Below are 15,420 nucleotides of genomic sequence, written 5' to 3' on the forward strand. Positions count from 1 at the left end.
GAATTCTGGGGACGAATTTAATGTTACGTGGAATGAGATTGTTAATTGTATTAAGAATGTGGCAAAAGAAGTTTTAGGAGAATCTAAAGGGAAAATACTTTCAGATAAAGAAACTAGGTAGTGCAATGATGAGGTTCAAAATGCTATAGCAAAAAAAATCATGTTACAAAGCTTGCCAAGCAATAGAAATGATCAGAATTTAGAAGAATATAGATATGCCAAGATGAACGTTAAGAAAATAGTAAAGCTAAGCCTAAGGCATATGATGATCTACAATAAATTGGGGACAAGAGAAGGTAAAAAAATGAAGTGAACGGATCTAGAAATGCATTAAGAATGAGGATCAAAGGGTATTGATGAAGGATGACGAGGTCAATAAAAGTTGAAAAATATATTCTCAGAAATTGTTAAATACCCACTCTGGAAGCTCACTATTAGGAAAAATCATTGACATATGAGATTGGAGGTCATAGATAGTTTCTTAGAATTAGGATATTTGGAGTGAAGGAAGCTTTGAGAAAGATGAAGACAGGAAAGGCTTTAGGACCAGATGGTATACCGATAGAGGTTTAGAAGTGTATTGAGCCCATATCTCTTTGTTTTGATTGTGGATGAGTTAACTAGGCATCCACAAGATGAGGTCCTGCGGTGTATGTTATTTACGGATGACAGTTTTGATTGATAAGATTAAAGATGGCGTAACCATGAAGTTAGTACTTTGGAGGGATGCTTTACAATATGAAGTTACTAAAATTAGCCAGACTAAGACAATATATATCGAATGCAAGTTTAGTAAGAATACAAGTAGAAATGAGGAATTAATTAAGGTTGATGGCCAAGAAGTACCTAAAAGAGATTATTTTCGATATCTTCAACAATTCATGAGAAAGGAGGGACTGTGGCAAATGTTGCTCATAGAATTGAGTTGGGTGGACAAAATGAAGATGTGCTTCTGGAGTCTTATGTGATCGTCGTATATCAATAAAAATGAAGGGGAAGTTCCATAAGACGGTTGTAAGACCAACCATATTTTATGGGATGGAATGTTGGGAAATCAAGAACAATATATATATAGAATGAGTGTAGCTCAGATGAGGATATTGAGATGGATGTGTGGCAAGACAAGGAATAATAGAATTTGGAACTATACATTCGAACTTAGGAGTAGCTCCAATAGGCGATAAAATGAGGGAAAGAAAACTTACGTGGTCTACTCATGTGCAGTGTTGTTTAACAAAACCAATTAGGAAGGATGATTTGGTTGAAGTGGAAGGCTTTAAAAGGGCAAGAGGAAAGCCCCAAAGGATATCGATGTAAGTAGTGAGAAAAGATATGGTGGCTTATAGTCTGACTGAAAGTACGGCCCTTGATAGAGCTAAGTGGCAGAACAAGATTTATATGACCGGCCATAAATAGTTAAGGTAAGGCTCAGATGATGATGATGATACTCAAGGGAGGACCATGACAACTCATCAATGTTTATTCATTGAATTCAGATGCTAAGAAATGTATCTTTGAAATCATGTAATGCAAGGTTTTGAAGAAGGTGCAAAATGGTGCACATAACACATGATACAAATAAGAGTTGGAAATCTCATACTCTAATCCAGTTCACAATTTGGGCTCGAAGCAAAATTGATTTGCCAATTTCCGAGGTCCAAAGATTCTTGAAAATGCTAAATTAATTGAAATACTATTTAGGAGCAACAGCAAAATCCTAGACAAAAGAGCATCTGGGTTCCTATAACATTCATAGAATACATAAAACAAGATACATGTGCAATAACAAGGGAACATTATGAAAGTAGTATTGGTACAATTTACAACTAACAAAGATAAATGCTGTCACAAATGTAGAACATGTTACACTTGAGAATGAAAAGAACCAGGCTCCGCTCCTAATTGCTCAAGAAACTAAAGCTTCAGAAGAAAAAAATGCTCAAGAAAGATACTATGAATGATTCCATTGCTAAAGAAGCAAATACATCAATTATAATTCAACGAAATAAGTCCAAGAATTGTCATGTCATCCATCAAGTTAACAATGCATCTTCTTTACTACAATTAGCACACAGCACAGTTCCATAACCATGTAGAACTTCTCTCTTCATCTATGTTTTTTTTGAACAATAGAAGATTGATGACACCAATCAAGGTAATCCATCACAAACATGCAAAGAATCTTGCTGATTTTGATGACATGGGATACATGACGAAGATCTCTTAATAACATGCTAATGTTTCTAAACATGAATACCAAATATGTACCCAGTGCAGGGAAATGTCTGACCTATTCTCACCAGTTGCACATATACATGTGTATGAGCAATGTCGACAACCACCATACATATAGATGTAATGAAGGAATATGCTTTCCAATTGATACTCCTTCATGCCTGCTTTTATTCGCCTCATCACCTGCTCAATTACAGATATACTATCTATCACATAACCTTTCAAATGTAACTCCCGAAATAAACAAAATAATCATTTACTCTCTACCCAAAACAAAAAATTGAAATGGTATGACTTAGATTATTATTGCCAGAGAAAGAAATAATGAAAAAAAAATGAAGAAGGCAAACTTTTTCTTACCATGGAAACAAATGAACTGAAGGGAGTGAATGAAACTAACTAAACCAAAACAGGTCAGGCACTGCCAAATAATCTCTACTGAGAGATGAAGAAACATCACCAACCAAACAATTGAATCAGCAGACAAACGGTAACTTCTAGAAATGTAGGGGAACAACAGTGTCTCATGCAACAGACACCTGTTATTTCTAGATCTGCCTGATTATTTGAAACAGCTCAGGCACTGCCAAATTATCTCTATTGAGGGATGAAGAAACATCGCCAACCAGACAATCGAATCAGCAGACAAACAGTAACTTCTAGAAATGCAGGGGAACATCAGTGTCTCATGCAACAGACACCTGTTATTTCTAGATCGGCCTGATTATTTGAAGATAAGAACTAAGACAGCATAATTTGTGCTTCATGCTTTACAATCCATAGTGTAGTCACATAGGCATCAGACAGACAACATACATAGTGAACTTAATGTCAAAACCTCCAGCGCTCAGAACTGCAAACATAAGAAACCATAAAATAGGAAAAAAGAAAACATATTTTTGCCACCAACATGGATTGGAAAATAAACTTCTATAAGTCAGGATTAAGAATTGCCCTAGGCATTATAAAATTTGCATGTGTTGTTTAGGGATGAGAGACAAATGTGGTCCTTCATTATGTTGGTCAGGGAATCCTGCAGACCCGCTGGGCGAGAAGTTGCATCATTATAGGGGTTACTCATTCCCAAGAACTACTTTTGATGAGATTAGCTGTAAACTTAAGGCATCTTCCGCAACCCTACTCTTAGATGGCTCAGAAGTAGGAAATATGGGAACTAGGTTTACACATTTGAGGCAAGTATTGGATACATTATGTGGTTTGCTTGCTGGGTTGGGAGCAAAAAGGCATGTTTAGTGGGATAGGTGAGCCAGCCAGTCCCGATCGTTTACACAAAGCATAACAAGCTGGAGTTTGGTCAGCTCCCAGTATCTTGAAGTTTAGCCCTTTCTCTGCCCAATTTACGAGTGTGAAGGGTTATCTTAGTTAATGTTAAAATTTAAGAAACCACTTTTTCAGTTACCTGATTTAACTTTGCCAGATTGCAGAGTGACATAAGGTTTGTAAAGCATTAGATCCATGTGAACGAGCCCCTCCACTGCAAAGAACATAGATTTGGCACTTAAAAAGGCATCGACTACGGTACAGTATCAACTAGGAAGCCTAGATATGTATACGAAAACCGATACAGATTTGGGGAACGTGGATACAACTCGTGCATTTTCCAAAATCAAAACCCTCAGATTATAGGTTTATTTCTTAAGGAAATTGTCTAGATGTCAGACATAAGGTAGTAGGCAAGCACCTTGCCTTTGCCTAAATGCTCCGTTGATCTCTACAACCTGAAGAATATAGATGTACGGCAACATAGGTTCCCTCATCTCAGGCTATAGCTGGGGTAACTTTTGATAGCAAAGTTCTTCGATTTTTTTTTTTCCCTCTTTCTTTTTTTTGGCAGTGTACTTCATATGTCCTCTCTTCAAGTTTTGACTATTCATTAGACAATAAATGTAAGTTTAGGGTTTTAGTGTGTCGGCTGATGCATCTATTCAAATAATTTTGAATAAGACCATCATGAATCTGAAAAAATAATAAAAATCCTTCATTCTAAAAAGGCCCTTTTAAACTGTTTTAGGACCTTCATTTTAACTCTTCGCTCATCATTAGATCTGCACTATCATTGGAGCTGCAAATGTGTGGATACAAGGCAAACTTGCATTGGCAGTGGTATGTGAGTTTCAGATCCTCAACCCATTGAAAACCAAAGGTGGATTCCTAAATCTGCCCATGCACAATAAACTATTCCTAAATGTAAGGACCCATAAAATTGTAAAAGTCCAATTGAAAAGCAGGTGATCAAATATCAGTCCAAGGTGAGGAGCACTCTACCCACCCAAAAGTTTTCAAACAAAAGGACAGGGAAAAAAACAACTGGGTCTACTAAAGAACTGGTCAATTTATTCATACGATACATGTGAGGCCTGAATCTTAGATGGGCTTCAGGACTTGCACAGTAAGAAAACATATTTGCTCAGGAGGAACTGCCAAAGACAATATTTCTCTTCAGTTTTTGCAGATTTTGAGTGTAGGGCATGTTTGATAGAGTCCGTATTGCGGGGAGGGGATGGTCCTTTAGGCAATATTTTCCAGACACTCAACTTCCCTTCTTCCACACCACAACAGTTGAAAAAAAAAAAAAAAAAAAATTAAAACACAGATTTTTTAAAATAGAAAGAAAACATTCAGGGTTTGCTTGCTGACAACTTTTCCGACAAAATTTTCCCTTGCATGTTCCAAAAGATTTATAGAAAAAGATGCTCTCATAATTTTTTTTCGTTTTTCCTTTTGTGTATGAATTTTTATATTCTATATTTTTTATTGGCATAAGATTGCAGAACTGGTTATGGATTTTCCTGTATGTCTGTTAAACATGCTACAGACTTGACAGGTCGTCTTTGGACTGAGGACTCAAGGAGTTGACATGGGTCTAAGCTAGGCCAAATTCCTAAGTTAAGATCAGGTTTTGAACAAGAATCAGCAAGATACAAACAGGAAAAAGTTGTCAGAAGTACATGGGAGTGCAAAGGCCGCAAGTTCTGAAAGTTCACCAAGGAATTTCCATCCTTGAAGTAGGTATGAAAATCAAAACAAAAGACTACCTTCCAATGGATTACTTACCTAAAATAACCAGACAAGACACTCCCCCCAGCAATTAAATAATTTAGTTTCCTCCCACAATTGTTTTGTATTTTGTAACCAATTTTTGCTATTAAAGAGCAAGAAGTTTATGTGTGTTTGGGGAGGGAGGGTAGTTGTTGAGTAATACCAATGTAATGTTACCATGCACATGGTAAGCAACTTTTCTCTTTCTAAGAAAACACGATTGTTATTTAAGAAACAAACCCAGAAAAGAAAAGCAATTATAGCAGTCAACTTACAACAAGAAGCAAACGCTAAGAACAGACTGGTCCCCTATGTACTGATAAAAAATGGAGATTTGTGACATGTAAGAAGTTCATAGGTAGAACAAATATTTCCCTATAAATATCTAACATAAAACATTTGAAGATTTTTCCACTGAATTTTCTCGAGACCACATACATTATTGTGACTGTTTCAAGGAAGCTATGGATCATTTAATACTAACATGAGTATGGAATAAACACCTGCAATCATACAACAGATTGACATATTCTCCACCAGGCATCATCCTCTATAGCACATAAATGGTGACGTGCATAGTCACTCCTAGAGAAAACATATAGCACAAAGCCAAGAGGAAAGGGCAAAACATCATGTTTCCTTGGAACCTATATTATAGAAACCAGCCGAGTTCTCATGCAAGATACTCATTCTGAGCACTGTAGCAATAGTCAAGTAAGTCACTAAGAAGTAACGCAAAGGCCGTGTTAAGAAGAAATGACTGTTATCATGGCTTCTCGTATGCACTCCATCCACCTCAAAGTCTATGCTGTAATAAAACCTAAGAAACTAATAGATTTGACTGATCCATGAAATCGGTAAGACATTAAAGTCCCAGAGAAAACATCTCCAGAAACCATAGAACTTTAGGAAATGGTCACCTCAATATGAGCAGCTGAGCTGATATCGTTGGCGTATTGTATGAGGGAGAGCTCCAATTCAGTCTTAAAAATGCGACACTCAGCCAATATAGGATGTAGTATATTTAAATCAGTCTGAAATTTGTCCATTTCCTGCAACATAAAAAGAAAAAGTCAATCCATGAGAAAACAAACCAAATCCTTGCAAATGTATCGATAACCAGCTAAAATGGTAGGTCACAAGCATTTAAATTTAGGATAACTATCAGAGAGATACTACTCCATAATAATGAGGGATTATTTTCATCAGAAGAGACAAAAGAATGTAAAAGCATGCTTACCTCTTGTAAGAAGACAAAGAAGAAAGACTAATAAGGAGTTTTTATGGACAACCAAAGAAAAGTTATTTTCAGGTGGAGATAAAATAGAGTGCAGAACCAAGAGTTCCACATTGTATCCAATCTGACTAAGAAAAATATATATTAGACAGAAAATTATCATATCCAAGAACAAGAAAAAGGTCGTTATATTTTTAGCAGTTACTCATAACAACTCATAGTTACCCGGGGCAGAAGTGAAAAAAGCTCTGGGTTAAGAACGGAAGCACGGAGAGAGGAAGCCACGAAGTTCCGTGGTCAAGGGAACAAGTTTCGTACATGAACAAATGTAGGATGCGAGATCCCTGACTTTAAGATATCGAGTTCCATATTTGAAAAGAAGTGGAACCCATACGAAATGGGATCACCCCGAAGTTCAACTATTACAGTGTAAGGCAGGAGCGAGTTTCATTTTACAGAATTTTTAACTTTTTCCATTTTGACAGTATTTTTAACTTTTTCCGAGTTAAGAAACCTAAGTATCAATGTAAACAAGAATCATGACATCAAAATCTCTTGGACTTTTTGGTATCAATAGAGTACGATTTCAGAAATGTAGTAATACTAAAAAATCAATATGGTGATATAATACCTAATAAGTCCTTGGGCACGAATGGAGCTTTGTGTCCTCAGCGATCTCTCTCCCCACCCCACACCTCCCAACCCCATCCCCCCCCCCCCCCCCCCCCCCCAGCTCTCTTGTCAGCTGGTGAAACGATACAATCATTGGGGACTTTTATAGACTCTTATTCTCTTCAAATTCCTTGGGGAGAATTGTGATCTATTTCCCTCTCAACAACATTGTCAAGAATAAACTCTCTCAACTCCCCCATTGAAGGTGCACTGAAACCAATGCAAAAAACTTATTGTATTTTTTGTGACCTTATTCTCTTCAAGGGATAGAAGTCCTTTGGGAGTTGGACAACACCCAATGAACTAACCCCAAGGAAGTTTAATTATTTTATGATAAAGATGTTTAATGAATTTTTTGTGACCTCGTTCATCAATAGAACTGCTAAGCAACTATCCTTTGCATCACATCCCAACTTCATCTTTCTCTCTCCTTGCCCTCTCTTGTTGCCTTTCTTTGAAACTAGACACAAGTTACAATTCATAAGGTCTATAAAATTGTGATAACTCTGTTGAACCATACATTAGGGGCACTCTTGTCCTTCAGGTTTCCTGCTAAAATTGATACTCATGTTTACTTCCCCCATCCAAAAAAATTCTGCAAACCTTTACTTGGGCATGAATTTCACTGGCTGTCTAGATTCCACTTCAAACCATAGTCTGAAGGTGCTTTGGGTATTAGTCCATTCATAAAATTGGATGCAAATAAACTAGATTTGTGGCATGTGTGTATGCCCACATGATATGACCGCCATAGCAAATAAGAGACAAAACCACAAATCAATTAAAAATAGGTCCCTATCAAATTTTCTATAACTTGCAAACTCACACATCTATCAGAAATATAATTAACCCTCAAGAAACCATCTCTCTATAGAATCATGTCCTCCTCTGCAACCATGGCCGCCCAAGAAACTCACCTCCCTGAACAAGAAAAACCCCAACCATTACAACAAATTACAGAGTGTTTGACCAACAAGCTTTTATCCATTCCTCCTCATCGTCATCATCATCATCATCATCATGATCTTCTTTTTCTTCTTCTTCTTCTTCTTCATTTTCTTCTTTCTGTTTCTAGCTTCCCCCCCCCCCCGCGCCACCCAACCAAAAAAACAACAGGGGGTCCCTCCCTCCCCAAAAATCTTACTATGTCAACAATCTACAAGCCCCATTTCTGCTCCATCTCTCTCTCTCTCTCTCTCCCAAACTCCCCTCATTCACCACAACTGAACTTTTTCCCTCTACATTTAGAAACCACCTTTTCTCTCTCTAAAACTCCATTTTATCCCAAATTCATTAAAACCCCACAAGGAAATGAAATTGAAAACACTGAGTCTGATTGGCATCAGCAAGAAGTAGAGCCTGAATATATAGAAGAAAGACTTGTAGAGATAATTGGCAAAGAAGCGAAAGAATACAGTGAACCACCTGAAGAAGCCAAGCCTTCTCTTGGGAAAACCAGCAAGAATATTCACTTGCAGTTGCAGACCAACATGAAATAAAAAGGCCCAACCAATGAGAGCGTATTTTAATGCGTCATCATCATCAGAGCGTTTTCCCAACTATTCGCAATCATCCACACAAATCTTAGTCCGCCATTCTGATCTGTAGATTCAGGATTCATAGAAAGTTTTAGCTTTAACAAAATTTTACGTTGACTGCCTAACCTAACACAACCCACCTCCTTTACTGGGCTTGGGATGGGTTAAAGGAAAGTTTAAAGGCTTCACCCTTCTTAGACTAGAGAGCATATTTTAATTATGAGAGACAAATAGCAAGAAAATAACACCAATACTGTTGAAGAAGAGTTCATGGCCTTCCCATAATGACTCTCGTAGTCCTTGAGGGTTCGGCTGTCCTTAAAAATGGTGTACCATTTTTAAATTCATATAATCGCAGCTCATCTACAAGTTTGAGCAGCTACAAGCTTCTTCATGACCCCAATCATCTCAACTCGAATACTAGTCTGAGAATGAAAATTCTTCTTTCCTGCACTTCTAAGGAAAAGGGTATTTAGGTCTAGGGATTTGGGTTGTTGTAGATTGGCCCTGGCCATGAGCTGTTAAAGAGCATCCAAAGTGAATGCCGCATTCGAAGGTCAAGGGTGACCACAAAGTTACAACATTCCTACAGTCAATATGCTCTCACTATCATCATCATCATCATCCAAGCCTTATCCCAACTATTTGGGGTCGGCTAATAACATAGGTTCGGGATTCAAGAAAAGATGTGCAAAATTTTTATGCTGGCTGCCCTACCTAACACAACCCTCCTCCATTATCCAGGTTTGGGACCACCATGACCGGCTTGGGACCTGCCATGGCAGAGTAAGTCACTATGCTCTCACTATGAAGGAATCAAAATCAATGAAGCACAGGTGCCTTCATATAGCAGGGCTGGGTGTTGTCCATAGGAAAGTGATAGCAAAAATAAAACAACATAAACACTAACCGAAAACCATACAACAAACATATTGGTCACAAAGCATATCTTTACTGCACTGTAAACAAATAAAGAGCAAGGTCGAAGTGGATCAGCCAAATAGCAAATTTTGGCAAAGAATGTCATTAGGGATGACATATGCTAAGTAGCAAGAAATTCTTGGAGAATGGCTATATAGTCATAAGAATGAGGAGAGAGTTTTCCATTTGGAATCATCTAGGAGTAGCAAAGGACACTAATTATGCGATGGAAAGCTACGGTCAATAATAGCTTCTTGAAACTAAGGAATTGAGTTAAGGCACATAATCGAGTGTTACAAGATCTCTGGAACAAGGAATTCTAGGTCAGAAATTGCTCTGATTAGAATCAATTTAGCATAATAATCTAAATCAAGTACAGTAATGAAAGTGTAAGACAGTACCATGTCCTAATTATAGTAAGATTCAAGAACACATATACATCATACCTAAAATGTTTGGTCAAAAGCCATACCCCTCTGGCTTATTCACTAGTTGGATATCCAGGACAAAATACAGAACCAAATAAACCAAATGGCATATAAAATGAGCATTCTCAAGGCATTCTACGATTTATTTCTTGCAACTCACAGCTCATAAAGTGAAAGGATGAGCAATAAAGCTCACCAGCCGAATATCTCAAGAAAAGAAGGGTAAGGACCATTCATCTTTGATACAAATGGAATTAACATACCTCAAGCTCAGCAGGCTTTGAGTATTTATGGCTATCAGTGTTTAACCCATGTAAAAGAAACAACAGAGGTTTTCCCGAGCCCTTGTAATGATCAAATAGCACTGGAACAATCGTGTCTGTAAAAGAAACCACATCAACCATGTATCTTTCCTGCGAAGTATCAGATGTCCACTAGGTTAGGTCAAGAAAACATAATCAGGGACAAATATAGACTGGCAGAATTCGAGAATTTACAGAGATAAGTAATCACCTTGTAGTAGGACAATGGCTTTATAGGACCCAACCAAACTGCATAATCTGCAGGCAGCCTAGGAGCAAAAAGAATTGATTTACCTGAACAGATATCCTTTCAAAAGAAAACATAGTCATTGTCAAAGCTAAAAAATATTGACAGACGGTATAATTAAATGGAATATGTAAATTTCTCTATGTCTTCCTGTGTGAATGTATGTATACATGTTATGTATATATGTATTTGTTGTATATATAAATGTGTGTGTGTGTATGTATGAATGTAAGTATGCATGCATGTAAATGTGGATCTCTGTTTTGTTCATGCCTGTCTATCTACCCACACACACGTAGCTCGCACACTGACATAAACACAGAAGTCATGAGAGAGACAAGTACTTCGCGGAAAATCAAACAACATATGAGTTATACCAGCATTACTGATATTAGTTGAACCCAAAAATTGTATTAATACACATAAGGCATCAAGAACCCCCAAAAAAATAATAATAATAATAACTTCCTAAATAGAATTCTCATAAGATAAAAAGAAACACTAGCCACAATATGTGCTCGTTACATCATGTGTAAAAGTTGAGAGAATTTTGATTAAAATCAACACAGACGCATCAACTTATGTACATGTTTAGACAAGTAAAACATCAATATGCTTGAGAACATATTTCAATAGAAAGTCAACTAATGACAACAGTACATGAACATTTTTATGAAAAAACTGGAGTATATTAACTTCATTAAAACCACTACAATGGCTTCACATCAATGTATGCCAACCATCAATACTACCTAGCTTGCAATTTGGACATAGAAATGCTCCAAACAACTCATTTTTATTCACGTCCAACAACCAATGGAACTCCTAATATAAAAAGTCCTGATGCCAAAGTCAAATAGTGTGAAATAGGACATGACCAAAAGTTCATCCAACAACTCAGTTTTATTCATGTCCAACGACCAATGGAAGTCCTGATTCCAGAGTCAAAACAGTGTGAAATAGGACATGACAGAAAGTTCATCCAGGAAGACGAGCAACTAGCAACTGAAACATGCAAGAGTGAGAATAACCAGAGTGACATTTAATGCAATACCGCAATTTTCATACATTCACCAAAATCATTTCATAAGTGCTGACACTTGCTATGAGGTATATGCCAGTAACTTTGAAGATTACAAATGTCCAAAACATGGAAAACAATGCACAACATTGCAGTGATGCAACAAGTCTTTGGTCAATCACTAGAGGACTTGCTCCAGATAAGATGAATTTCAGTACAAGAATTTGACAGCCAAACAATTAAAACAAGAATCATTAACAAAAGTATAATAAAATGCTCTGTGTCTTTTATAAGTAAAATGTGTTTAAACGAATAATCATATAAATTTGATCATTATCACACCACAGCAGATATGAGGAAACAACATTCCGTAATTGTATGAAATAGAGGAAGCCTTCAACAAAAATGTCAAGCTACAAACTTACAATAGCCCCATAGAATCCTGGTTCTCTCACTCCAAATAAATATGCAAAGTAACTTTCTTGCCTGCAACATATGAAGAGCATTGTATCAGTACATGAAATTTCCATTCTTTAAACTAAAAGGAACAGAACATATCATGTCACATATAAATTTAGAATGAGAACAATGTATTTGAACGGCATCATAAGCCCAACAGAAACAGGAATACTGCAGTTAAATGATGTCTTTCCAAAAGAGCAAAAATTGGAAGCCCTGCTGAAAATTCATTCTTATAATCATGAAGATTTTACACAACTTAATGCCCATGTTTTGCTAACAACAAATAATAAATTTGAAACCTAAGAACTTGGATGGAAAAATCAAAAACAGAAAATTTAAAGGGATTGCAGATACTGTTAGGTAAAATCACATATTGATCTATCATAAACATACATCGCATGTTGATATTTCGCACCATCATCTTATCATGTTTCCCAGAGAACCATTACAAATTCTAAGTTACCAACATGTAGCAAGTGGTATTAACCAAGGCCATCATTCATAAAACATATCCATCACTAAAAGGCATCCATGAAAACTGTGCGAGACTACCAACTCTGTCATTGTTACAAGCCATGCATTGAAGATATGAAAGCGTACAGAAAAATAGGAGATTATTCTCTAACGTTATCAGTGGACTATGAGGCTGCACAATCTGGGTGGCTTTGGAGAAGTTATATCCATGTATAGAACCCAAGGCTCCTCTCCATGGTCAGACAAAGACTTCAGGACAATAAGGAAATTTAGCAGTTGGGCTTTGCCATAAACTTGAATTCAATGGAAAGCTACTCCCAGATTCTCTTTATTAGGGTTGTCATGAGAATAAGAAAGAAACTGGACCCCTAATGTCTAGAGGAAGAAGCAACTATTAGAGTTGCCGAATCCATTTGGAACTAGAGAGTATGTGATAAAAGAGGGTAGCATAGATAATGAAACCTATAAATGAGATATTAAAGATGCGGGAATTAGAAATTTCCAATTTCTAGGTTTGGTATAGGGACCCATAGTAAAGTTCTTTCTTTGGTTAGCATAAAAGTGACAAACTAGTAATATTCATAGTAAATGCCTTCCTTCAGTAAGTTTCATAGACTTCAATGCAGAGATTGATACACAAGAAAAATATGATACTATTGAAGAGATGTGTTGATTTAGTGAACCACATTGTCATACATGGTGCATTCACATGGGAAATACAGGGAAGCACTCTTAACTCCTTCGTTAAAAGGACCAAGGATACCAGATTTCTTGGGAAATTATGTACAAGTTTAGAGGACCCCTTCTATGAGGAGGCAATAATATTATGGCCATCTAAATACCATGTAACGAAGAGGAACAAATTAACTAGTTTTGGTGAGTAGTGTCAAAGATAGAGGAATAATATCATCAAGGGGGAGGACATAATCAATACGATGAATTAACAAAATGTCTTGAATCTGTTACAATATCTAATTCAGGTGGCTCAGCTGTGGAAACAATTGAAGGCATCTGAGAAATGACCAAGCCTTTGACAGTGACTTTCCCTGCCTAATGAATTCCACCAGCTTAACGTTGATGGCAAATCCATGTACAATCACAGAGCATCAAATTTTCAAAGACAGATCCCCTACAAAAACACCAAGTCGCAAGATGCAATGTGGGTCCTTTTGGCATGAAACATGTGTCAAATGGGGCAAAAGCTTGGGTATTGCACATGTAGTTCAAATCTTTGTTGAAGCATTCACCACATATTGTACCAATGATGATGGTTCTCCTAAAGTTTATTGTTCAGAAACCTGACATGGTATCCATGGAAAGCAGGGTTGATATCATCATTTGAGTTTGAATTAGTTAGGTTAGGTGATAAAGGTCATGTTTTGATGAATGCCAACTCAATGATACAGGGTTCGCTAATGTTGGGAGTTATAAGTGCAATTAGCGTATGCAAGATACTGGGCATTTTTGAAGCCATGAGTAACAGCGCATCATCATTGCATTTTTTTTCCCATTTTCCTTTACGTATTTAAAGATCTACTAGAAAACGAAAAACAAATATCAAATAATAAAAAACTAATAAACCCCTATATTAGAGCCGGTTGGCTGTGTGCGCTTCGTCGCAGTCATGGCTAAGTGCGAACACTATGTCAGCATTGCATTTTCTCCATTTTCACAAAGGAATTTATATGATCATCAAAAAACAACTGATAATTAAGTATTAAATATATGACACCATCAAAATAACTTTGGAAACTAAGGAAAGAAAACTGAAAGAAAGCAGGGATTACACACCTGAAGAGGATGGTGTGATCAGTGCAATAGCGAGTCTGCTCCTCCCCTCCCTAACCATCAAACAGGAGTGATGTTTTTCAGATTCAGAAGTTTCGGATAAAGATATTTGTGATGGATCCATGTAGCCTTTAATGGGAATCTCACTAGTAATCACAAATAAAAAGTGATAGAGGGGGCAAGGAAAGGATAGTTATCAGATGAACACAAACCCATCAAAATGATGCATTTAAATGTTTGTATGTCTGTGTGTGAGAGAGAGAAAAAGAACTGACTGGAAGAAGAAGAACCAACAAAACAAATGGATTTAGCTCAGAGTCCAACAGTTGAAGATTAAAAATTTGCGTTACAGAAGGAGAGAATTTCGGTGAGAGAGAGAGAAGTATCGAATTTGGGTTGGAGAGAGAAGAAGAGAAGAAAATGATTAATTTGGTTCCGAAAGCCGACGGAGAGAAGGATCGAATTTGAATTAGAGAGAGAACGATTGAATTTGGGTTTAGTGAGAGGGGGCAAGTGAGAAAGAAAAGGGCCGATTTCGGGTTAGAAAAAGAGAGGAATTAAATTGGGGTTAGAGAGAGAGAGAGTTACCTGGAGGAAGACGAATCCATGGAGGGGATGATTTAGGGTTTGGAGGCGCTGGCGAAGGGATTTGAGGAGCTTGGATCGGTTTAGAGCGTGAAGCTCCATCGGTACGTCAGGGGGGGCTCTTCCCGGAGAAGCCATGGCCTCGCTCTCTCTTGAGGAGCACCTCACGAAAGAAGAACCGTCCTTAAATTTCCCGGCATTTTTAGTCCCAAGTTTATGGAGCAGGAGAGCGTATATATGCTCTCTCGTGACCAATACTATACATCTACTCCCTAGGGTATACAAGTAATGGGAATTTTTTTATTTTAAACTTTAGTATCTATCTAAACATAAATAGATTATTATTTTTCAAAAAAAATTAGATTTTGAATTCTTTAACATCTTCATCATTTCTTCTAAAGATTGGATGGTTCCAGTACTCTCTTGAGATACCGTTTTTTTTTCAGGCAC

The 15,420-nt window shown here is 37.1% G+C and overlaps 1 protein-coding gene across 2 annotated transcripts in view; it reads right to left on the reverse strand.

The window, feature by feature from the left end:
* LOC18443760 (Metallopeptidase M24 family protein) overlaps nucleotides 1-15,163 on the reverse strand; it is a 32,979-nt gene extending 17,816 nt beyond the window's left edge. The window contains exons 1-7 of one of the 2 annotated variants that reach the window (XR_016055841.1): nucleotides 14,974-15,163; nucleotides 14,389-14,438; nucleotides 12,087-12,147; nucleotides 10,605-10,700; nucleotides 10,355-10,504; nucleotides 6,216-6,347; nucleotides 2,291-2,418 (exon numbers count right to left, since the gene is read on the reverse strand). Coding sequence is in view for 1 of the 2 variants with exons in the window: in XM_088867307.1 (XP_088723433.1) it covers nucleotides 2,291-2,418; nucleotides 6,216-6,347; nucleotides 10,355-10,504; nucleotides 10,605-10,700; nucleotides 12,087-12,147; nucleotides 14,389-14,438; nucleotides 14,974-15,108 (752 nt within the window). In the remaining variant the exon portion in view is untranslated. The remainder of the gene's footprint in view (nucleotides 1-2,290; nucleotides 2,419-6,215; nucleotides 6,348-10,354; nucleotides 10,505-10,604; nucleotides 10,701-12,086; nucleotides 12,148-14,388; nucleotides 14,439-14,973) is intronic. The other variant, XM_088867307.1, reaches the window with a different exon arrangement.
* Nucleotides 15,164-15,420: the final 257 nt, after the last annotated feature.

This window comes from Amborella trichopoda, chromosome 5, assembly GCF_054954075.1.
Source record: "Amborella trichopoda isolate Santa Cruz 75 chromosome 5, AtrichopodaSantaCruz75HAP2 v2.0, whole genome shotgun sequence".
In the NCBI taxonomy this organism is placed as follows: Eukaryota; Viridiplantae; Streptophyta; class Magnoliopsida; order Amborellales; family Amborellaceae; genus Amborella; species Amborella trichopoda.